The sequence below is a fragment of the Apus apus genome, chromosome 11, assembly GCF_020740795.1.
Source record: "Apus apus isolate bApuApu2 chromosome 11, bApuApu2.pri.cur, whole genome shotgun sequence".
NCBI lineage: Eukaryota > Metazoa > Chordata > Aves > Apodiformes > Apodidae > Apus > Apus apus.
In genome coordinates this window covers 2,100,358-2,124,773 of record NC_067292.1, presented here as the reverse complement: position 1 = coordinate 2,124,773, position 24,416 = coordinate 2,100,358, and the positions used below count along the sequence as shown (strand labels likewise).

Here is a 24,416-nt window from a genome sequence, read left to right as displayed (position 1 = left end):
CTGAAGGTGTCTTCAGTGCTGAAGGTGATGGTGGTCAGCTGGAGCCTGGTGGCAGGTCACTGGCAGGACTGTATAGACTGTGCAGCCAAAAGCAGAGTTCTGGCAAGAACAGCTGCCTTTGGTAACGCTGTGTGAAAATGTTCCCATGGATTCAGAGGCTTTTGTTAATTTTCTGTAAAATGCTGCTCTTGCTCAGAATGTCATTGGCATCATTTTCTGGGAGGCTGGAAAGATGTTAGATGAATTCACCACTACATCTCCACCCACTGTGAAACAGCTCTTAAAACAAACCCTGACCCTTTTTCAGAATCAGGTGAGCCTTTGAAAAACTAATTTGCATTCCACGATCAGGTGGGTGTGGTGTTTCACCTGAAGAAAGAACAGGAAGGATGAGGAAAAATGGGAGAGTGGCTTGAGAGGCTGAATGAGTATGTAGGGAAAAGAAAGAGAAGAAAAGATGCAAGGGGAAAAAAAAAAAAGATTCTCAGCTGCTTAAAAAGGTCACTTTTGCATGACAGGGCTTTAATTCCACTGCCCAGGTAACTTCATGAGCCACTCAGACTTTGCCTTTGTGGCTTGACAACCCTGGAACCCCTCAATGGAATTATAGCATCATAACTCACAGGCATCTGTTCCTTATTATATGCACTGTACAGTGGATATAGCAGAATTCCTGCTGCCAGCTAGCAGGAAAGAGAAGTAATATTTCACAGGTCTGAAGTAAGGGAGGTCTGTATTTCACAGTTATGACAACATAGCTGTCAAATATGGCTTTTTAAAGTGTTACATATGAACCCAGACAGTTTTTATAGTAGCATTTGTTTCAGGGGGCAATTTAAGGTGAGCCTTGAACCGTCTGGAATTCAGCTACTTGAGAAACTGTCTTTCCCACTATTGTTAGTTACAGTTATTAAGATCAGCTTCTAGGTGCTCTCTGTCAGGTCAGCACCCTCTCAAAGCTCTCAAAAGATTGGGAATGGCTCCTGTGTAGTGGCTGGAAAGCTGTCCAGCAGAAAGGGACCTGTGGATTCTGACTGATAAGCAGCTGAATATGAGCCAGCAGTGTGCTCAGGTGGCCAAGAAGGCCTATGGCATCATGGCCTGGATTAGAAATAGTGTGGCCAGCAGGACCAGAGAGATAATAATCCCTCTGTACTGGCATTGATAAGGCCACAGCTCAAATGCTGTGTCCAGTTTTGGGCACCTCAATACAAGAAAGACATTTTGGTGCTAGAGCATGTCCAGAGAAGGGCAAGGAAGCTGGTGAAGGGCCTTGAGAACAAGTGTCATGAGGAGCAGCTGAGGGAACTGGGGCTCCTTAGTCTGAAGAAACGGAGGCTGAGGGGAGACCTCATCACCCGCTACAACTACCTGACAGGATGTTGTAAAGAGGTGGGTGCTGGTCTCAGAAGTAAATAGTGACAGAACAAGAGGAAATGGCCTCAAGCTGTACCAGGGGAGGTTTAGACTAAACATTAGGAAGAACTTTTTCACTGAAAGGGTCGTCAGACATTGGAACAGGCTGCCCAGAGAGGTGGTTGAGTCACCATTCCCTGAATGTGTTTAATGTGTGTCTAGATGTGGCACTTGGGAATATGGCTCAGTGCTGGACTTGGTAGAGTAGGGTTAGTGGTTGGACTTGATGATCTTGAAGGTCTTTTCCAACCTAAGTGATTCCATGATTCACACTGTGAGGATGTGGGGATGTGCACCATGGTTTCTCGTCTAATGTCCTCTGAGCTGTTCTGAGGAGCTCTGGCTTTGGCTCAGCACAATGTAAGGCTGCATGACTTCTATACAAAGAGGCAAGAATGATGTCATTTGATCAGGCAATTCAGTAGAGCATGGTTCTGTGAGCAGCCAGGTTAGGTCACTGAGGGCCTTAAGCTAAGTGTGTATGGGCTTCTCTGACAGTCTGGGTACCACAGTCAAGTTGCACACAGTCAGTAGGGAAACACTTTCATTTTATGTCTTGTAAACAAGCCTTTCAGATTATGCTACACGGGGGAAAAATTTACACACACACTCACCCCTTTTACTGTGTTAAATATGGCAAACTGAAGTTATTTGTGGAAGTGCACCCACTGATTCTTAGCTAAATGATGACAGTTTCCTAGGGAAGTTTTAGGGCTTAGCCTAGAAGATATTCCCATAGTCTTCAGAAAGCTCTTCTTTTTATTGCCACCAGCAGATGCACTGAGTAGACACACAGTGTGACAGTGTCTGCCATGCAGCTGAGCTGTTCTGAAAACATCATGAAGAGGTTTAAATAAGATGTCAATGTCCTGAGCCTTCATTAACAAGCACCACGTTCCCTGTAGGAATATTTTTCAGAGCATGGTAAGGTTTTCCACCTCTGAACTTGTGATTGTGGTATTTCATATTAAAATTGTGACCAAGGCGGGGGGGGGGGGGGAACTATAAAAAAAAAAAAGGCTCAAATCCAAAACTGTTGTTTGGCTTGAAGTAATATTTTTCATCACTTATCTCTAGGGACTGATAATAACAAGATACCTTTCTGTTAGGTTGTAGTGTAATAATACATGTCTCCATCAGCAGGAATCTCATGGCACTTTATTCAGGTGTTGCAAAGGAGCACTACTCTTTGAGTTACAGAGTATTTCCTTAAATGGTGTGCTAGAAGTCTGGAGTAACTTAGTATTTTCTGTTTGGCAGTGAAAATTGTTGAAAATTTCTACCTATAATTAAAACCAATACTTTTGATGGTCCTGAAATAGTCTCAGATCAGTGTGGGCACTGCCCTGCTGGGTCAGGGAACTTGATTTTCCAGAGCTGCTTTTTTGCAGCAATTAATTGGCCTCATTGTGAAGAAAACCAAACCAAACCAAAACCAAAATATAAATGACAGCCAGAAACTCACCTGAATGTGACCTGACTTAGATTCCTCTAGCTCTGAGGCTGTGGCTGAACACAGTAACAGGTTGCCCAGAGAAGCTGCAGAGACTCCATCCCTAGAGACAGCCAGACTCCTTCTGGATGCAGCCCAAAGCAACTGGTTCTGGTTGCCCATGCTCTGAGGAAGGGTTTTGGATTAGATGATCTCCAGAGGTCACTTCCAACCTCATCTGTTCTGCGATTTTTATAAGCATTGAGTTATTGCACATATAATACATAATTTTGAATTATTTACATTTAAAGAGGACTGCTCTTCTGGGGCTTTGTTCTTATGCACTTGTTGAACATGTCAACTTTTTGTTTTTTTCTCCTTGTTGTGTATAAAAGTTTATGTAGCACATGGCTTTGATGTGAGTCATGGTGTTAAAAATGGTAACAGATTTCCTCTCTGCTCTCTTTATCATAGGGAAAAATTAACTGTGCAAATATTTAGAAAAGCAGGAGGCTGAGCCCATAATCCTTATGTAGCCTCAGAAGTTTTGGGCCTTACAGCTCTGTGATAGTGCCCAAGTGTTAGGAGCTCAAGAGCAACTGATCTGCAGACAAAAACATATCTAAGGAGAAGCTGGAAGGAAAATAGGAATTAATACCTTTTCCCTGCCCTTCACCCCCAAAGATACTGAGATTTTTCTACACTGAATTGACTGTGCAGCTTGACAGTAGCCATGAGATTTATGGGTGGTGTGAAGTTGTTGCAGACTCGTTTTTAGGCAGGGTTGGTTTTCCTTATTTTATCTTGCTTTTCTGTTTTAAGCTGTTGCCTTTTGTGTTGGAATGGAGTTATTAATTGCAGTGGTTCACTCTGCTCTTCTCAGAGCCAACACTTTGGTCCTTAATGTGTGTTCTTCACTTGGGTTTTTTTCCTGACAAGAGCTGCACACTTGGCTGCCGTGATAACTTAACTAGATACTCTTTTTAAAAACGTTAGCAGTCTGTGGAGGAGAGGCAGTAGGAAATGAGGGGTTTGGGAGGAGGATTAATTGAAGAGTGCCTTCTCCCTTTCTTCTAATTTCTCTTAAGATTCTTCAGGCTGTTATCACAGTTTTCCATGTTGGAATTTTTAATTAGTTCTATGACTTTGGGATTTATATGTAGATTTAGGCTGAAGTGCTCAGCCTGTGCTGAGATGTCACAAATACAAAAATGGATGTGCAGCTAAATCTTCAAAGCTGTTCTGCAGAATGGGACACATTTAGCACAGGTTGAGATAATGGGTCACAGGATACAGTTTTATTTCAATTAATTGTTCAATAATGGTGTTTTTCCTGCTTTTTGTTTTTGAGGACTGCTTTTTTACCTTTGGCCATTAACTTTTCCTTGCTAGGACTTAGACATTCAGGAAGTAAGAAAATATGTAGAATCATGGAATGGTTTGGATTGGAAAGGACCTTAAACATGATCCAGTTCCAACCCCCCTGCATGGGCAAGGACACCTCCCACCAGCCCAGGCTGCTCCAAGCCCCATCCAACCTGCCCTTGAACACTTCCAGGGATGGGGCAGCCACAGCTTCCCTCGGCAACATGTTCTAGTGTCTCAGCACCCTCACAGGGAACGTGCTAGTTTGTCAGCAGAAGTGTGAGGCTGGGAGGCCAGTACATGATTTTTAGTAACAGATGAGGATAGTAACCATGAATCCCCTCTTCTACAGAATCTGTGCCCTCCTCCATTTCCTTCCAAAATGAGAAGCCAGATGCTCAACTGATAACTACGAAGCAAAGTAGGAAAGAATTAGAAAATGCTAAAGGTTTTGCAACTGAAGTGAGGAATTTAAAAACTGGTCTTAGTTGAGAATTAAATACACACATTCTTGGAACTGTTACAAATGACATTTGTCTGACAAATCTACTCTTGCTAAGCAATGTCTGAGGAAGATCAGCTTGGACACATGTGACAGAAGCAAGTGCTTCAGTGTGGGGGATTCTGCCAACTCTTGAACATTTGTTTGAGAAGACAGACTCAGGATAAATTTTCTTGGACTCATAAGCACGTGCAGTAAACAAATGGGAAATGTAAAAGGTCCAATTTCAACTTGAGAGGAAGGAATATTTCAGCAGTTGGGATTCCTCCCCCCTTTGTATCACAACTTAAGTCACCTGTAGAATGGTCAGTGCAGCATCTTCCATTCTGTGGCTGCGTCCAAAGTGATCCCATCTAGTGGAGGGTGCCTTGGGAATGCCATGGATAACGTGCTCAGGAGTGGCCCAATGTAAGTCATTCAGTCTGTGTCAAAGTGCCCCTTTGTAAGTAGTGCAGTGGAACGTTTCAAAGGCAGAGTTCAGCTGGATAGCTTGTTGGTGCCAGGGATTCTCTGACACATCAAAGTTGTAAATGTGAGGCTAGATAGTTTACATGATAGTGATTTATGCCTGTTGACATATCCTCTATTCAAGCTGTGGGCTATTCATGTTGGTGTTTGTTTTTAATGGGGAATGTTTAAAAATGGATAAATATCACTTCTGTTTGGTCAGATTTTGAGGGGAAAAACAATACTTATAAAGGATGTTTTGTTTTCAGACACTGTTGAATCCTCTCCTTTCTTTCTAAGAGGAAAGAAAAACCCACCAAAATCCCAACAAAAAAAGCAAGCAAGCCTAACTGTGGTTGTTAGAGTGAAGCCAAACTGAGATCTATTTATAAGTGACCAAGGGAGATGTACAGTATGGCTGCATTTTGTTTCTTCTCTCTGAGAAGTGCAATCATTTCTGGCATCCGTGAAGCAAAAGATGGTTTACTAATAAAGGCTTTTGAACTTCACCATTAAAAATTTATTTCAATATCTGCATATTATAGAGGTAAATACGTATTTTTATCTGCTGCAGCTCTTATTTCTTTGATGTCCATGGGACAGCAGTGTGCTCTTCTGGCCAAGAGGGCCAGTGGTATCCTGGGGTGCATTAAGAAAGGTGTGTCCAGCAGGTCTAGGGAGGTTCTCCTCCTCTGTTCTGCTCTGGTGAGACCACACCTGGAATACTGTATCCTGTTTAATCTTGAGAAGTGAAGGCTGAGAGGGGATCTTATTAATGTATATAAAGAACTGTCAAGAGGAAAGGGCCAGTTGCTTTTCAGTTGTGCCCTGTGATAGGACAAGGAACAATGGGTATAAGAACACAGGAAGTTCCACCTCAACTTCTTTCCTGTGAGGTTTACAGAGCACTGCAACAGGCTGCCCAGAGAGGCTGTGGAGTCTCCTTCTCTGGAGACTTTCAAGACCTGTCTGGATGCGTTTTTGTGTGACCTGCCCTAGGTGGTCCTGCTCTGGCAAGGGGATTGAACTTGATGATCTCCAGAGGTCCCTTCTAACCCCTAACATTCTATGATAGGCTTATTACTTTCTTAACCAGAAAACAAATACTCCTTCTAAATGCACCTTTGTTTTTTCTCAGAGGGGCAGCATTGCAGTTTGTGCAATACTAAGTGTCAGCTACAGGAAAAATACTGCTGGAAGTTATTACATCTGGAAGTGAAACACATCTTACCTGGACTTGTGTCCCAAGTCCAGCTTTGCTTTCTGTTTGTGTTTACATTTACACTATATGTATTTGAGTGTATGAAGTCATGTATGTATGTCTATGTGTGTATGTGCACACAACTAAATGAAGGATTATGGATTTGGACACTGGGATTTAACTAGAAGTTGAGTTCTAACTCAACTTGCATAGTGGGGGACTAGGAAACACGACAGACAAAACCAGAAAGGAGTGGACTAGTGGTGACCTATAAAAAGCAACATGAATAACAGTGGGCATTCCTAGGCATTTAGCATCCTAACAGAATGCTATTTGTAAAACTAAAAATACAGAAAAGTAGTGGCATAAAATACTATTAGGACTGAATTAAGGGACATGAGAGAAAAGTGGAAGATCGAGAAGCTTAGGTAAACAGTTTTCCTAGAATATCTGTTAGTTTCAGTGGCCATGACAAAGTCACTAGCAATGGAATCAGAATTTGAACAAATTGCATTTTTATTTGGCTGATGGTGCAGTTTCTCACACTAGGAAGAGGGTTCTTCTGCCTATTGTGATTTGTTAATCCCATCTGGAATTCTGTACCGCAAACGTGCGTTGTGCAGCAGTGCAGGGAATACTGGAATTGCACAGCAAGTGACAGGACTACATTTAAGAAATTAGAAATGTTCTGCAGTTACCTACTAGTCAAATGCGAAGTATTAAAGATGTGTGTCCAAGAGACAGCAAAAACATGTTATGTTTTGCTCAGTTACTGCAAGAGTTCTGGTTGTGGTTATGTATTTGTAGCTTGTTAATGTAATTAGAGCTGTCTAGTTGAATTGTTAAGCAGCTAAACTTTTCAACAATTAAGTAAATCCTAGCTTAGTGGTTTTGAATTAATTTCCAGTTCCCGTGTTTAGATGTAAAACTCAGAATCATCTCCTACCACAAACATTTGCAGAGAGGATGAAAAAAATCCAAATGGAGGATTTTATTAAAGAACATTTCCATTAAAATATTTGTATGATTGTCTCCAGCTCATTCTTTTTTCAATATAAATCCTAAAGTATCAAGTAGAGGTATTAACATTTTATGAAACATGGCTTCCTGCTGTGTTTGTTTTAAAAAAACCAACCAGCATTTAAAAAATGAAAACATAGCAGCCATCAGTCCTTTCTGAGCAGGATGAGGCCCATCTAGTGCTTATTTAGGCAATACATAAAGTCTTGTAAGGAAACAATCTGCAATGGGAGTAAAGGGACAGTGTTTCTTAAAACTTTCATTATAGTTTCTGGTACATGGAGAACTTGGAAGCTCTGTAGAGCTGCCTGGTGCTGCTTGTAAGGTGTTAATGTGTTTTATGTTACCTTGTAGCATAAAAGTCATCGTCAGAGCAATAAATAACTGAGAAAAACTGTAAAACACTTCACGCTGCAGAGATTTCATTCAGTGTATTTTTGTGGCACAGCAAAGAGAAAAATGTTAAAATTGTTGACAGGAGTAGAATCATAGAATCATGGAATGGTTTGGGTTGGAAGGGACCTTAAAGACCATCAGGTTCCAACCTCCCTCCTATGAGCAGGGACACCTCCCACCAGACCAGGCTGCACAAGCCTCATCCAACCTGGCCTTGAACATCTCCAGGGATGGAGCAGCCACAACCTCCCTGGGCAACCTGGGCCAGTGCCTTCCTGCCCTCATGGGGAAGCCTCTGCTCCATTGTATTGCACTTCACCCTTTCAGTACAGAATTACTGACACTATTAGTCTCTCCGTAATGCTGACACCAAATGCATTTAAAAAGTCACATTTAAAAAAAAAAAAACACACACAACTATAAGTATTTGAATGCTTTTATGCTAATAATAATAATTTCTTTTTACTTGCTTTTTGCCTTTTATAAGCATCTTTTCACTGCAGGTGGATAACCTAGCAATGAATCTATGATATTCTACTCCTAATGCAAGCTGGCATCCTCTTGAAATGAGGCAGAGGTTTCCCTGGGTGCTGTGGCTGTTAGCCAGAGATAACACTCAGTGTCTGCCCTTCTGTTGGGGCATTTTCAGGAGGTCTTATTTTGCAGTGTGACATAGTGCTTCGATTTACCTAAGTCAAGAAATCAGCCTGGCATTTTGGGGTTAAAAAAGAAATACATTCCAGACTTGTGTGTGTCAGTATGAATTACACGTGATGGATCTTGAAAACCCATTGAGAGAGACCCTTTCTTCATGTGATAACTTCAGTTCAGAGGATTCAAATGTATCCTCGTGGTGGGGCTGTCTGCAGTACTTCTCAGCTACACAGGTGCTTGAACTGCTTAGGAAATACATGTGGTTTTGCTGTGCTGTGGCTCTTAAGAGTTGCACAATCTTTAATCTAGACTGAAAAGATGCTTTCTAACCGTCTGCTTTCTCAGAGACCAAACAGCCTTTGGGACTCCTTTGGACTTTGCAGCAAATCTGCAGGTGTGCAAGGAACGTGCACAAGAATATTAAGGTATAAATGATCTGCATCAACTCACTGACTTCATTTGTTTTCCACAGCTTTAAAGTATGCATGGCTGCACAGACACTGCCACAGAGACACATCTAATACAGCTGGATTTTTGTCTCTTTTCCAGAGGGTTCCCACAGCTCAGTTTCAGCTTCTAATGAGATCCAGCAGAACCAGCCACAGGCACTACACTATGCACTAGCCAATGCTCAGCAGGTCCAGATCCACCAAATAGGAGAAGATGGACAAGTCCAAGTAGTATGTACTGAACTTATTCTAAACTTTGCTTCAGTTGAAATTTAAGTTTTTAAAAATGACCTTTCATCACTTCTCTAAGCATGATTTTCAGACAGTAAACATGGAAAGCTCCTGAAAAAAATTTTGGAGTTATTGAGCAAAAATCTTCCTGCAGGATTAGCTCACACATTTGTTGCAGGTTTATTTGCACATTTGTTACTGTGTGTAGGATTGACTGGTCTCTACCTGGCTGTTGGATTCTGCTTGCCATCAATACAGGAGCAGACCTACTAAGTGTTCAGAGGTAGTTCTAGTTATGACTTGCAAAACAAGAATGCATTTCTTTATTTTCATTTAAAACCCCCTGCATTCTCAGGCATTTTTTAACATCTGCTAGCTGAATCCTTTACATGTGTATTCGTTTAGATACATGTATATAAGTAAAAATTATAAATATTGACATTTTTTAAACCCTGAGACTCCTACCATAAGTCAGGCCATGATTATGTTTTATATATGGTTTTAGTCTACTCTGAAAAAACTCACCTTGGCCACAGTTTGACTACAGGGGTTTTTTTAAACTCAAATTTGAAAGGAAAAGTAGAAGAAATTAATGAAATAAATCACAAAAGAGTAATGAAAGATAATGAGGCATTTTTGGTAGATACTTATAGGATTCTCTCCCCAAGTGAGAGAGGCAGTGCAGGAGGGGAGTTACTATGCTCAAACTTGGAAGAAGACTAAAAAGAAGTTCAATAAATTAACTTGCAAAATCGTTGTCAGCTGAGAGCAACATCAGTGGAATAATGCTCCTTCTGCAGAGCTGGCTGTAAAGGTTCCATTTCCCTTTTGCCATAACTTTACAGTATTATTGTGTGAATTGCTTTCTCTCTTGGTTCCCCTATATATTTTAACAGCATGTCATCTTAATTGCTGTCTAGATCATTTTAGGAGATTTAATTAATGACTGTAAAGTATTTTTCAGTTTTTGAAAGACAAGGTAGCAGGGGAAATTATATGAAATACATGGATGTAATAGACAAAGTGATTGTAGATGTAAGTGATGAGAGGTTGTCTCATTAAAAGATCTGGACTTGTCAATTATTCTTTAAAAGAGATTGTAGAATCAGGAAAAATCCACTATGACCCCCAACACTATGTAAATGTTTTCCTAACTTGTCCAACATTCAGAGGGGTCCCAGGTTGAAACAGATGAAAATGGGACTGCTTTTTCAGTTCTAGAGATCGATACATAGAGACCAGGCTAAGAGTGGGGTAGTAGTTATTTCTACTATATGTGTTTTGAAAAAATCAGTATTGAATTGAATTGGTGAAGAAACTAAAAGGTCTCTCCCAGCTATGGATCTGCAAAAGATGAGTGAGCAGTTCTTTTTTGGAATGCTGCATGGTACTAAGGTGACTAAAGTCTCCTCCTCCCCCCTCCCTTTAGCCTAGTCAGAAAGGATTGCTTATATTTGAAAACACTGTAAATGGATCTTTTAAATGTTCAATTCTTTCTCCTGGGAGCCCTGAGAGCTTGATGTTAAGGAGGGAAAGTGATTCTAATCTCGAGATGGACTGGGCTGTGCTCTAATTTTGTATACAGTCCCTATTGTCAGAGTGATACTTTCAGTATGTTTTTTCTCCCTATAAATAGACAGTTTCCTTCCAAAGGAAATGAAACTGTTTGAAATAGAGGGATCTGTGTTTCTTTGAAAATCACATGCAATTGTTCTTGTGTTATAAAATAAGAAGAGCCTTTGACAGAATTCCAAGTGATTATCTCTAATCTCTGTCTCATGCAGGTATATTAAAATGAACACAAAGCCTTATAAACCCTGAAGTAGGTTATTTAGAATCCAATCTCCCTTCAGGTAAATCACAGTAGCAAAGACTTCACTGGGCTAGTCAGGATGCACAAGGAATTCCGTCCACTCTTATCCTTGTGGTGATCAAATGGTAGGCCTGATACCATTCTGAAGCTGTGGGTCTGGTCAGCGCTAGCAAGTATTAACATTATTAAAACTGTTAGGGCAGATTCTCCACTAAAATAAACCAGTGTAACTGCATTCAAATGAATGACTTCATGCCAATTTATAGCAGCTTGAGAGAGCCTTTAGCGTGGTCCTGTACTTCACCATAACTGTGGGAGTGTTCAAAGATAAATGGATGCTTTAAACCCTCACCTTTTAAAACCTCATCATTCTGACTAGTTAGTCTTGGCAGATCTGTTTTAAGAACTAAATTTCCAAGGTATTTAAGTGAGATTAAAATTTTGGGTACAATGCTGATGTACCAAAGCAAGTCAGTCCCACGCTTTGTGCATCAGTCAAAAATGCAGATACTTTTTGTCTACAGAGAACTGCACGACACAGACATTATTTATTATTGTGCCTATTTTCTTTCCTCTTATGTGAAAATGAAACTTTATTCAAAGTCCCTCTACTTATACTTTGCATCAAAAGATGGGGAAATATGGATGTACTTTATTGTTTTTTAAAGCTATCTGGAATGGCTTTCATTGCATGAACATTCTGCTTCCATAACTTAAGCTGTATTGAATCCAAGGTAATAGCTTCTTCCTCTAGATTTGCTTTTCTTCTGATGCTCCTTTGTGTCTGTCTTGTTGTGGATCCCACAGGGCCATCTCCACATTGCCCAGGTTCCTCAAGGCGAGCAAGTCCAAATCACGCAGGACAGTGAGGTGAGCCAAGCATTTGGGTTCCCAGGGAGCAGATGTTGGCAGAACCTGGGGCCCTGGTTCTAGAACCATACCTCTGGGTTCTGCTGGAAGAAGTGAGAGCATGTTGTGGAGCCAGAATGAAATGTGCTGTGTGGCAACAAATGCAATTACGATATTTCTCTCTGTGTTTTGTTTGGGTATTTTTTCCCTTCCCTTGAGCTGCCAAGACATCTCCATATGGTTGATTGTTTTGGAAATCTAGTACTTACAGAGTATTTTAGGAAACCAGCTTAGGTCCTTGCGCTGCCATTGAGAACTGAAATTATTTTAGTTAGGTCTGTGAACTAAATGTGTTCAGAAGACTCTCAGTGTCTTTAATTCTGGGAACTGGAGTTGGAGAAAGCTTCAGACACCATCTAGTAAACATACATTGCAGAATGAAGTGAACTTCAGTCATTACTGATCAAGTAATCTGGCACTACAGTATGTGCACTTCATAATTTTTTCCATAAAAATAGTACAGTAGAATGGAAAAGGATCAATCCAGTGCTGAACCCTCCAATTTAGACTTTTTTTTTCCCCCACTCAGGCAAAACAGCCACTAAAGGCAGCTGAATTTGCCTGAGAGGGAGTGCTATTGTTGGATATTTATAAGTGTATAGAGACTCCTAACTGCTGAGACTGCTGCTAGATTTCTTGTGCACTTACTGTTTACTCGAAGAAGCAATAGCAAAATAAGGTGAAACATAAATGCAGAATACAATTTTAATCTGTATTATTTCCCTGTGGAGTTTTTTTACTCAATGTTAAGCCTGTCTGCTTGTAAGTTAGTTTAATCCATTTCCAAAGTACCCTAAATCTCATCTCATAAAACCACTTTTGATGCTTAGGAACACTGTTAACACAAGGAGCTATTGTAGAATAAATATTATCATAAATATTGTATAAATATTATACTTAAAGGCAGTGTTCTTTGAAGAGCTTGTCAGACCTAGAGAGAAATAAAGGATCAAAATGTTCTGGGTCAGAGGGAATGCACAGTGTGCTGCAATAAAGCTGGAGCAGTTCTTGGGTAAAGAGCCACTGAAAAAATGATGATTCAGCAGGTAGTGCTGGTGATTGAACCTGAGGCTGAAGCTCACATGGTGTCTATTGGCTTCCTCCAAAGTTCCTGTATGTAGGGCTTTTCAGGACTACATTTGTCCCTGACAGATGAAAACATCTGGTTTTAAATTTATTACAATGTACACAGCTTCAAACAAGAGGAAGTGCTGACAGTCAGAGAAAATGCAGAAGACATGCAAATCAAAGGATTGTGGTGTTGTTTTTTTTTTCCCCTCAAAGAAATGTGCTATTTCACTGCAAGTCTCTGTTGGGGAAGCTGTTTTTTCTTAATCTAAATGTACTTTTGAAAAAGTATCTCTGAGCATATAAACAAAAATCTTTACTTTGTTAAGACACTGCTTTCCTTTTTAGACTTTCGAGCTACAGTTTCCTTTAAAATGCTTCACGTAATTCAGAATTTTTTGTAATAGATGTAATTTCTGTGACTGGACTGTATGGGTCCTTGGTATCAAATTTTGATTAAAAAATAATCTGAAAGCACAGGCAGTAACTTTATAACAACAAACAGTAAATAGCACTCTATCCATGTAGAAGGCTCATACTGCTAATTCTAGTTTAATAAATGTTTGACTTAAATTTGCAGTTTTAAATAAGGAAAAACAAAAACCTTACCTCAAAAGCCTTGCCAACACACTTTGCATAAAAATACTGTACTTGATACAGTAACTTTCAAAAAGCAAATCATGCTGGTGCTGAAACCCTCCCTGCTTCTTAGTCTGTTTATGCTCTGTGGTTCAAGTGCTGACCATTGAATTGCAGCTGGATTGCCAAAATAACCCTCAGCAGAATTTCTTAAATTAGTACTATTCCTTAATATTGAAGCTGTTTAATAATAAGATGAGAAACAGGCCTTTTGAGGACAGAGCAACTTTTAAAATTCCAAACTTGTGCTCATTATCTGCTCTTATTTTACAGGGAAACCTGCAGATACATCAAGTTCATGTGGGTCAAGATGGGCAGGTAGGAACAGAACTGAGTTTTATATAGTATTTTACTTTGGTCTTTAAAATTAATGTTGCTGTTGGAATGACCTGGCATTGTTAGTGGCTGTTTTAAAGAGCTCTGGTTGCTCTGTGTAAATAAACAACTTGCAAAATGATACAGCATAAGCTCAGTATGTTGTCTGTTGACTCAAAGTGACCAAGCTTTTTTTGTTGCCCCTGCAAGACACTTTAGCCCTGTGTTTTATGCCTTCTTGTCTTTGGCTTCTTTACTCTTAGATTTGCCAACTGGATTGATGATACTGTGTGCAGTGTGTTCTGTTCTGTTACCAACTGTCACTATGGCCAGGTGTGCAGTCTGTGGCAAACCTAAGGACATTTATTGCTGAGGTTTAAGCAGCTATTTTTTCATTATATGCCTGTCTTGGGAGAAACAGATCTTTCACATCTGCTTTAGTTCTTTATGATATGATGGCTTTATTAGGTGCTTATGCATGCACGGGGTAAGAAAACGCAGCTTTTACTTTGAGTGATGAGTCAATTAAGTGATTAAAATAGCAGAATTTCTATGTCAAGTGTCAGTAAAATTGATCTCAGACACACTTTACTAAATATTGAGCTATATTCAAATATCCCTAGCACAAAAATGCTCCTGTAAGAAGCTTTCCAGCCAGGCCACTTGAATAAATGTGTTACGGATTTTTTTGTTCCTGTTGAATATTAATAAGTTGTGAGACATATGGCTAGAACTTGAATACTGACCTAAATTGAAAGGGCTCATATCATGAAGGTTTGTGAACTTTAAGGCCTTGGGAAGCTTCTGATACTCTGAACTTTTTACCTCATACAGTATTTGTGTGTGGGAGCAACCCAACTTGTATTTAAAAAAAAAAACAACCCACACTTGGTGTTCTTCAATTATAGCCTGGTACCATTATTTTTCCCCTTGAAGTATCTATTTATAACAAGTATTATTGCATCTGAAGTATTCCACCAATTCCATCTCTCTTGAGTAGAACCAAATAATGTAGTTCAAAAAGTTGTGAGTTCATGCTGCTTTAAGGGGAAGCACTTGGATGGCAGTATTTTCCTGCAACACTCCCTGTTAGGGAGGGAGAGGGGAGTCCTTTCATACAATGATAGCATGTGGCTGTGTTTCATGCTAATATAGTCACGGGGTAAAAAACTGTAAACTCTGGAGTGGTAAGAAACTTCCAAATTAGGTGCCCATAGGTGGAGTCTTGTTGCCATTCGAGCAGTTGCAGAACAAGGCTCCAGTGGCAGGACGGTGTTGTAGATGTGTGTGTATCTGTGGTTGTGCACAGCTCTGGGAAGTGATGGGTGTTTGTTGAAGTGATGGGTGTTTGTTGAAGTGTGTGAGAGCATGCATAAGATAGGGAAGGAAAGCATGATTTAATCCATTTTTTAACTGAAAGCAAGCTCAGCTTTTCTACAGAAGGCATCTGTGCTGTTCCACGGTACAGCCTATCTGGGATAATCATGGTTGTGGCTGGACACATGGATGGAGGAAATCAGTTTAACATCCCATAGTTATTTTTTACTTACTGTACTCTGCGCCCTGCTTTTCAACTTTCCTTGAAAACAAATAGTGAAGTGCTGGGTTGTTCGGGGTTTTTTTGTCCTCATGCATCTGGCTGCATTTTGGTGCAAAAGAACAACTGTCTCTGGAGAATGAACACCCAGGCGTTGTCACCTTGGCATCTGTGCAAATTACAGGAATCCTCATGCTCCTCCAAAAGTATTTGCTGCTTAACTGTTTCCCACTGGACAGAAAAATAGGAGCAAGCAATTATTTAGGGGATTTTTATCTCCATTCTGCATTAGATACCGAAACCTTCAGCCTGTTCCGCACCAAGTGGCTGAGTAGCACTCACAGGATCTCTCGCAGCAGCTCTGGGTGTGTGTTACGTGAGGGGGTAAAGGGGAGGCCTGTGCCTCAGCTGCTTTCTGGTCATCAGCTGATCTGTGTTAAGTTACTATTGTTTGAGTTATTAGCTCATAAAAATTGCAGAGGAAAATAAGTTAAATGAAACTGTTTGTGGTTTAAGAATGGAAGTTGAAACTAATACATTTTCCTTGGCACTTGTAGTGGGATAAGAGTACAAAAACCTGTCATATGATATGGTTCAGTGGGAATGTAAGTCATAACAATCCAGTAGCCTGCAATCATCTGAACATGACCTGTGATCAAAGAGACTTCTGTAGTGTTCCCACCTGTCTATTACTTCTCTAGAGAGGAGCTTTTTCTTCCGTGTTTTGAACTTAAACGCACACTCTAAGGGACAGTGAAGCATATTGAAAATAAGGAAAGTGAATAATGTGGCACTTTGGAGATTTCAGGTATTGAATATTCTTAGGTGACTACTGTGTACTTATTAATGGCATTAGATCTTAGCTTGATTACTAAATATTGCCTTTGAAAATTTATCTCATGCTGCTGCTGTTTCCTACATGTTCTTGCACACTTAGCAGACGTGAGATATTTTCCCTATTCAGATGAGGTTTCGTGCTGCTGCCTGATGGAGCTTTTCACTCAGATTCACCTATAAAAGGTTTTCAAGAATCTGGGACTGCAGCATGGAGTTACTAACTTCAGGTGAACTAAAGCAAAAAATGCCATAAACCTACTGTGAAATTTTATCAGTAAAATTTCCAAGATTATAGATATGTTTTAAGCCTCTTAATACTAGTAATAAATACCAGCTTATCTACATAATGCTGTCAGTTATTGGTTTTAACTTTTTTCCCCCTCTTGAATTGTCTGTCCTGGTGATTTGCTCTGAATTGAATCTTGTTTTTCTGGCATCCTTGTTCATGGAACTAATGAAGTCATGCCAAAAAGAATGCTTTCTACCTACACGTGTGTTCTATTAGCTGAAAGTTTCATATTTCAGTGGACATTTAATAAAAATACCAAACTGCAAAAATAATTAAACTTCATATTAACTAACACTTGAAGCTGTGGACCAGTGGGATTTTTTTTTAAATTATTTCACATTTTAGAATTGTGAATTACCATAAGTTTTCTAATTTGTCTTGACTTCCTGTGATTACTTGTCATATTTTCTGCCCAGCTCTGTCCTGTTCTTCCTTTGAGCTTCAGTGTTCTGCATCCCAGGAGGTGTTCAGTGTGTGTCCTGCATGAGACTGCTGATGTAGTGCCACAGTGTTCAGAAATACGTGAGGTATAAGGAGAGAACCATTTCAGCAGTTTGTCATTCCTTGTCATTCTGCATTTTAGACATTCCATTTTGTACATCCTCACAGCCCATGTTTCTCCAATTTAGAAATTAATTAAAATGACACCAGGCAAATGGTCCTCAACTAAAAGCCTTAGTTCTTAAATTAAAAAGTTAATGCACTTTAAAATCTAAAATATGATCGTAAGTGTTCCTGGAGAGCTGACAATTTGTTCTGCTCAGTGAACAAAAAAAATTGCCAAGAGCTGCGTTTGATGCCCTGAATATCGGCATCTGTAGGTCAGTTAGAAGCAGCAGGAGAATCCAGGACAAACTGCATGTGTGACAGGTTTAGCAGAAAAAAAACTAGCCAGTGTGAACTGCTGTTGTAGTAGCAGTCTTCTTACCATGTGCACATGAAAGAAACATGCAGAATTACTTCTTCTATATTAGAATTTTCAAAAAGAAACTTGGCATCTTCTCCAGTTGTAGACACAGTCTCGTCCAGATGAGTTTGTAATCAGTGGTGCAGTGAGACCCGTTGGTAACTGCTGAGTTCCATGTGTGCAGAGGGAGAGGTGACCACATTCGTAACACGTTTTTCGGCTGCTTAATGAGGTATTTGTGTGGAGCAGTGATTGCATTGTCTTTTTCTGAGCTTTTACTCCTACCTTGCTGCTCTGGGCTTTATGGCAGCTCTGAGGTCTGGGAGAGTTCAGACGGAGGGCTGTGGAGGTAGCTTGCCAAGTCAGCTTTAGCAAAGCATCCTCAGATGTGTAATGATTGTAGTAGTGTATGGGAATCCGTGACCAGAAAGGGTATTCCTGGAAAATTGTCTCCATGATGGAGGAAATACGACAGGCCTGAGTGTTGTGAAGTAGCAGTTAGCTGCTGTTGGGCCTGAAAGGTTAGAGTAGAGACGTGTGTGAGGAACAGATCAGTGAGAGTCTGGCTTTAATGTCCTCAGGAGGAGTGTGAATCTGATGTCTCATTCGGATCTGTTTCCAACACAGCACACCCTGTAATAGAGCTCAGGAGGAGCTGTGGCCTCAGCACCTGTGTCTGAAACATCTGTGCTGTTCCTGTGTTCTGCTCTGGTCTGAAGGGAAGGGCAGGCTGTGAAATCTAGGAGGAAAGGAACAGGGGGAGGAATGGTTCCAAATGTTCAGGGGAAGAAAACCCTATTCTAGTAATTCCGTGTAATATCCAGTGACTCTTTTTTGTGACTGGATCAAACTAAAGTGAAAGTAGGTTTGTTTGTGGAGGAAATTATTTACAAACCTGTGGGACAGCCTTAAACTCTTCTAACATGTAGGATTTGTAGCTCTGTGTACTTTTCTGATCATTACTGAGATACTCACACCTGCTTTTCAGCGAGGGCACCACATTTTTTAAGGTCCAGTTTAATCCGTAGCTCTGTCGTGATTTTCACTTATACAAACAAAAATATGTATTAACTTGGCTTCTGCTCACTTTTATGCACTTGGTAGGTATCATGTCGTTGGCAGAGAAACTGTTCAATGTATTTTTTTGAAATGCATTTTAATTGCCTTTACTAAGCCTTTGAAACAGATACTGCAGTTTCTATTAAATTAACAAGAAATTACCCAAAACAAGAGGAAAGAACCACCTCTTACAGTTCTTAGTTTTCATAGAATATAAAAAAGTTTCTGATTGAAAAATACTGAAAATCTTAAGGTCCTCAGCCAAGAATGAGCACCATGTAGGAGCTGTTTTCATCTCCCTGGTTTTTAAGCAGTAGAGGGCAGTAGGATTAAGACGATTGTCGGTGACTTTCTCGGCAAAAGCTTGAAGGGGGTGAGGAGGAAATGCGAAGTGCAAGCAACGTGCTGCTCCGACATCAGCCTTGTCATCTGGGGTTCCGTGGGGACAGAGGCACAGAGCGTGAGTCTTTCTGGCTGCCGGGGGCTGGGTGTGCAGGCGGGGAGCGAGCGTGCGGAGCGGAGCGAGGAAGAGGAGCTTCACTTCTGCAGCAGCTGCTCGCGGAGCTCCAAAAGGCTTCTTCTTGTTTCAAGCACATCTGCTTCAAATAACACGCGTGGAGAAACAAACAGGATTGTTAGAGGAAAAACAACAAAAATTAAACACCCCCCCACACACCCCCCCAAGTCTAGGGCAGCAGGAGCTTAGAAAAGGCTCAGATCGCTTTGGGGAAAAAATTAAATAAATTGCTATTTCACTGGTGCTTCAGTAGTAGGTTGTACTCAAGTCTTGAAGCTCTGCTCTATTTTTAGGATCAAAAATGAAGAGAGTAGTTTTGAAACAAGACGTGCTTTATGCAGTTTTCATGGAGAAGCACAGTGTGTCTGTGGGTGAAGGAGGATGGCTTAAAATACTGTCAGCGTTTTCATGATGAGATTTTTCTTCCTTTGCTTGAAGATGGTCCTTTGTGCACTTCTGCTCTTTAGCTTGGCATTCTCTAAAGGTGGTGTCCTCCACTTTGACTCTTCTTCCAAGTAGATAATCAAAAATACTAACCATGCTTTTTAGTTCTGAGAATTAATTTTGTTAGTGAAAGTAGTAGTTTAGCAAATTAAAATTGAGAAATTGAATTTTAAAGCAGTTAAGTGTATTAAAGCTTACAAATCTATGGATTTAAAAGAAAAAACCAAACCCTGCTACTTAGGTGATCAGTAACATACCAAATATCTCAAGAAAAATTATTATTATAAGAAAAAGTGTCATATTTGTGTTACTAAGTATGGATGATTTAAAAAGCAGCTGTAGTGCAGTACATGAGATGTAGCTTAACTGCAGAATTTAAAATGCATTTGTAGAAGATTTGCTCCTACTCTGTAATTGTGAAGCAGGGTAAGATGCTCGGGCAGAGGGCAGCTGATCACCCGTGGTCTGTGTTGTCATCATTCTGCACAAGAGTCCTGAAACAAATCTGTGCTGATTATTCACATTATGTGTGATGACAGAACAACTGGATTATTCTGCCCCAATATGAGGAGACAGTAGTTGGGGAAAATACAGTCCTTCAGTGGCAGCCAAGAAAACAAAATGGGGGAAAAAAAAAAACCACAGAGAGGGAACTGCTACTTAAGAGATTTTGGTGCGAGAATACATGCTCTGTACTTACAGAAAGCAAGACTGATTTTGCTATTTGATTGGAAATGCCTCTTTACTGCATAACAGAGCTGATCCACTTTTGTGGAATGTAGAGAGTGATTTAGAAGCTCCTTGAAATTCAGCAGGCCTTGCTCCGTAAAGGGGCTCACACTTCTGAGAAGCACCTGCACTGCAAACCCAGACATTCTGTGTTATTTCATTAAGGTTTCAAATCCTGAATGCTGGGTTGACTTCATTGCTTTTTATCAGCCTCCAGTAGGGACTAATGAAAAGCCCTTTTGCAAAATTAGCAAATATTTGTTTTCTTTCATTTTCTTCTCTCAACTTTACAGCAGCCTTTATATGATGATGAAATAAAAGGCAACGTCTCTGTAAGTTTGGGATGGCTCAAACTGTGACTATTCTCAGTTGTGCCCTTGATGCACTGGTGTCTGGTGAAGTTTTCATATAAATGTAATTGATGGTGGATAAAGTACTTGACAGTGGGTTCAAGATAAATGTGTCCAAGGAGATTTTACTTATAAAGCCATTTCTGTTTTAACATTTGGTAACAGGACAAGTGTCTTCAGTCCATTGCACTTCTTGAAAAATGCTCAACTTGCTTTTGAATTCCTCCCCAGCCACTTGGTGATTGTTTTTTGCTGGCATTTGCTCTTCTATTTTAGCTGAAGTCCTTGGCCGTGGCTTGTGGGCAGCTGTCACTCTGATACCTTTCATTTTATTGTGCTAGTGCTTTTCCTCATCCAGGGTTTTAGAATAGCGCCTGAGAGATAGCAGGTGAGAAAGTTTGCAGTTGCCTCTCCAGTCAGCTTGTTTAAGAATGTTTCCCCATCTCCTAATTATCATTAATTACCACATATCAACAGCCATGCAGTGTTTTGTCTTGTGGCTTTTTTGGCTTTTGTGATTTGGGACCCAGCCTACCTCTACATGCTAAAACAACAACAAAAATCTCTGCTGAAGGCGAAGTAAACAAAGTCTCTGGCAGCAAAATCTGATATTTATGGCATTTTTTGGACACTTCAGCTTTTGGCAAAGTGTAACAATAAAGAAATATCTTCCCATTAATAACAGAGGATTCCAGTTTGACCCTGCTTTCATGCTTCTTTTCAGTGACGCAGGTAAAGATTTGTTTTGGGAGCAAACAGTAAATTCCAGCAGATACTTGGCTGTGAGCACAGAATATAATGTCTGTGTTTTAAACATAAGAGTTTTTCCCTAGTGCTTCTCAAGATTTAGACATTATGTCACACAACTATTTTTGTATTCTGTTCAGAAGTCCCAGTTCCCAGTAGTGTCTCTCTCAATGTCCCGTGGAGCCTTGTGCTGTTACCTTCCTCACATCACAAACTCAGTTGTTTTTCTTTGGTGTTCCTGATCAAAAGTAGTGAAAATTACAGAGATCTGGTCAAAACTGCCATTATTTTAATACTGATATCTATTAGGGTTTTTTTTTTTTTTTCCAAATTACTTGTTTCCATTTGTAAAAATGCTCTGACTGGTAGAATTAATAAAGGTGATTTGCTGATCTCTTATAGGTACTTTCTTTGATACAGTCCCTGAGCAACAGAGTCCATGGAGTGACCTGTGGTGGTTGTAAAGCAAGGCTGTTTAATGAGGCTTTTGGAAAAGGATAATATTTTCTGTCATCATTTTTATTTTTCTCCCGAGAGGGTGGGTTGTTCCATTAAAATTCCATTCAAGCAGACGGGAGCATTTATAATGCTCCAAAGAATATGTTCTCTATTTTGGAGTATATTATGTTCTTTATTCACCCAAATCTTGTTTTAATATTCCTGTAAACTTAATAAGAAGAGATGAGATATGAAGTGATAATCTTTTAAATATAAGGAAAAATAATTTTCTCCACCTTCATAGAAGGCATAGGTCTAAGTTGTGTCTTATTAGAGATTTTGGTAATAAAAATCTCTGCTTGTAGAATAGCAGTCATCACAAAGCTATCTTGCTGTGCTCATCTAGAGAAATCGTTTCTTTTTTGTTTTGTTTATTTTTTTTACTGCTCTTCATTTATGATTTTTCTCATCATGTGATATGAACCCTGTCTTTATGCTGCAGCTTTGCCCTTATCCCATCACTGCTCCTCTTGGTGTGCTCCAATACTTCTGTGCTCAGTTATTTTAAATACCAGGGATGTCTCCAGCATCACGTTTGTGTTTGGAAATCACTGTCCCCCATCCCAAATTCCAACCCAAGAAGGATTTGGGAAATGGTTGGTACAATTGGACTGTCAATGCCCATGATAGGTTGAGACTGGAGACACTGAAATGCAAGTGGCCTTGGCTGGGTACCAGCTACGTGCTTGCAGCTGGCAGACCCTGCTGATGGGCTGTGCAGCGTGGAGGGATTTCCTTTCATCCTGCTGAAAAACAACATCAGCGTGTGTGTGCGTGTGTATGTGTTGTCAGGTAATTAAATGGCAAGTACAGAGGTCAGACCATTAACATCATTAATCTTTCCTCTGTTCTAAGCACAACAGTAAATCTTGATGACTTCAATCTGTGTCTAGATGTCCGTGTTGTTGGTCTCGGTTAAAGGATAATGGGGTTTTGTGGTATTTCACGAGCAGTGGCCGTGACTTTGGGAATCTTTTGTGGCTCAGTTCAGTGTGTGGAGATGGGAAATGGCTTCTTCCCGTTTTTTTGTTTCCATCAAAAAACCCCCTGCATTTTGCCATGTTTGGTCACAAAAGCTTATCCCTTTTAAAAATTAAGTCACGGTGGCTCAGTTGCAAATGAAGAGTGAGCTTATCTTTTTAGAAGACAATCTGGGTGATTTACACAGAATTTTCAGGGTTTAAACAAGATAATGTTAAAAATAGTGAGATTTGACCACCTGATTGACTTTTATGTCTGTTGTTCATGTATTCAAATCCTTTCCGTAGTTCAAAAATATTTTCCATCTGGTGTTCCAGAATCCCTAAAATATTTCAAACTAGCTGAGTGAAGATCTAATACATTGAAGGAGGATGATTAAGGAGCATAATTTTGTGGTTGGTGCTGACTGGGAAATAATCGTAGGATGTCATATAATTCAGTGTATTTTTTGGTAGTTCATGTGTGTTTCTATTTCAAATGCAAACATTAAAAAAAACTACAAGATGACCACTTTGTTGCTTATTTTAAACATTGAAATCCCAGAGCAACAGCACAGTTTTCAGTGCTAATATCAGAGGCTATTTTAATTAACTGGGATACATTTAGTTGATTCAAAGCACGTCTCCCTGTTACTGTGAGTAACGTTTGGAAAAGTGGTTTGGAAAATCATCCACTGTTGCTTGTCTTAGCCATTTCTTTAGTGTTCTGTGAACAAAATTCTTCTTTGTGCAATAAGTACTTTAAATTGTAAACTTGCTTCATTTTGTTTGATCCAGTCTGCTGGGATTAATTGTTGTCTATTGGCTCCATCAAATATTCAGCTAGAGCTATCAGTTCCTGACGGGTTTGGAAGCAAAGAGCAGTTCTGCTTTACACACAGATACTCTTTTTTTCTTTGATAGAAATTCTGGGCTCCAACCAGGGTTGAGCTATCAATGAATCTGTTTTATAACTTGCTTCATTTTTTTACAACTATTTTTGCTCCTGAAATATGTCATTCCATGCTTCTGGAATGTTGCTAAATATTTGTGTTAAACAGCAGAAGTGTTACTGAGTTCACCAGGAGGAAGTCCTAGAATTAAGTTATTTATCATGTTGATGTGATTTTCTAGTGAACTGTTTTGTGAGAGGTGGCTCATAGTGACACTGAAAATGAGGGATCTCAATCCCACAGCAGTGACACAGAAGGACTGTCTTCAAATCCAGCCCATCTTACACTGAGCTTTTGTGTATGCTTTCCAAGACTCTGTTTTGCTTTTGAGTTGGTATGACAGTGCTAACCCCAGAACTAAGTCACTTCATGGGCTTCGCTGGTTGAGATGCCCAGGGCTGCAGAAGTTCTTGTAATGCATCAAACCCAGTCAGGGCAAAATGTCAGTGGTGCCAGTAAATCAGTAGATGTAACAGCTAGCGGTGAGAAAATACTGATCACTGCTTTTAAATTCCAGAACTGTGTTGTGAGATCTTTGGGTTTCAAGTTTTTCTTTAGTATTATAGCTCTTCACATAAAGAACGGTAGGAAGACACTAGTAAACTGCAGTTCCAGGACAGGACGTGTGCTCTGCTGCAGGTATGAACACAGGAGATGTCCATGTAGAGAGGAGAAAGCTGTAAGAAAGACTAAAGCAGAGAAATGAATGAGATTGTTTTGACAGTGGCACAGT

At 40.0% G+C, this 24,416-nt stretch overlaps 1 protein-coding gene across 5 annotated transcripts in view; it reads left to right on the top strand.

The window, feature by feature from the left end:
- Window positions 1–24,416, top strand: part of BANP (BTG3 associated nuclear protein) — a 135,913-nt gene that overhangs the window by 59,352 nt on the left and 52,145 nt on the right. For 4 of the 5 annotated variants that reach the window (XR_007890598.1, XM_051629556.1, XM_051629557.1 and 1 more), the window contains 3 exons: window positions 8,983–9,113; window positions 11,725–11,796; window positions 13,816–13,860. Coding sequence is in view for 4 of the 5 variants with exons in the window: in XM_051629556.1 (XP_051485516.1) it covers window positions 8,983–9,113; window positions 11,725–11,796; window positions 13,816–13,860 (248 nt within the window). In the remaining variant the exon portion in view is untranslated. The remainder of the gene's footprint in view (window positions 1–8,982; window positions 9,114–11,724; window positions 11,797–13,815; window positions 13,861–24,416) is intronic. The other variant, XM_051629558.1, reaches the window with a different exon arrangement.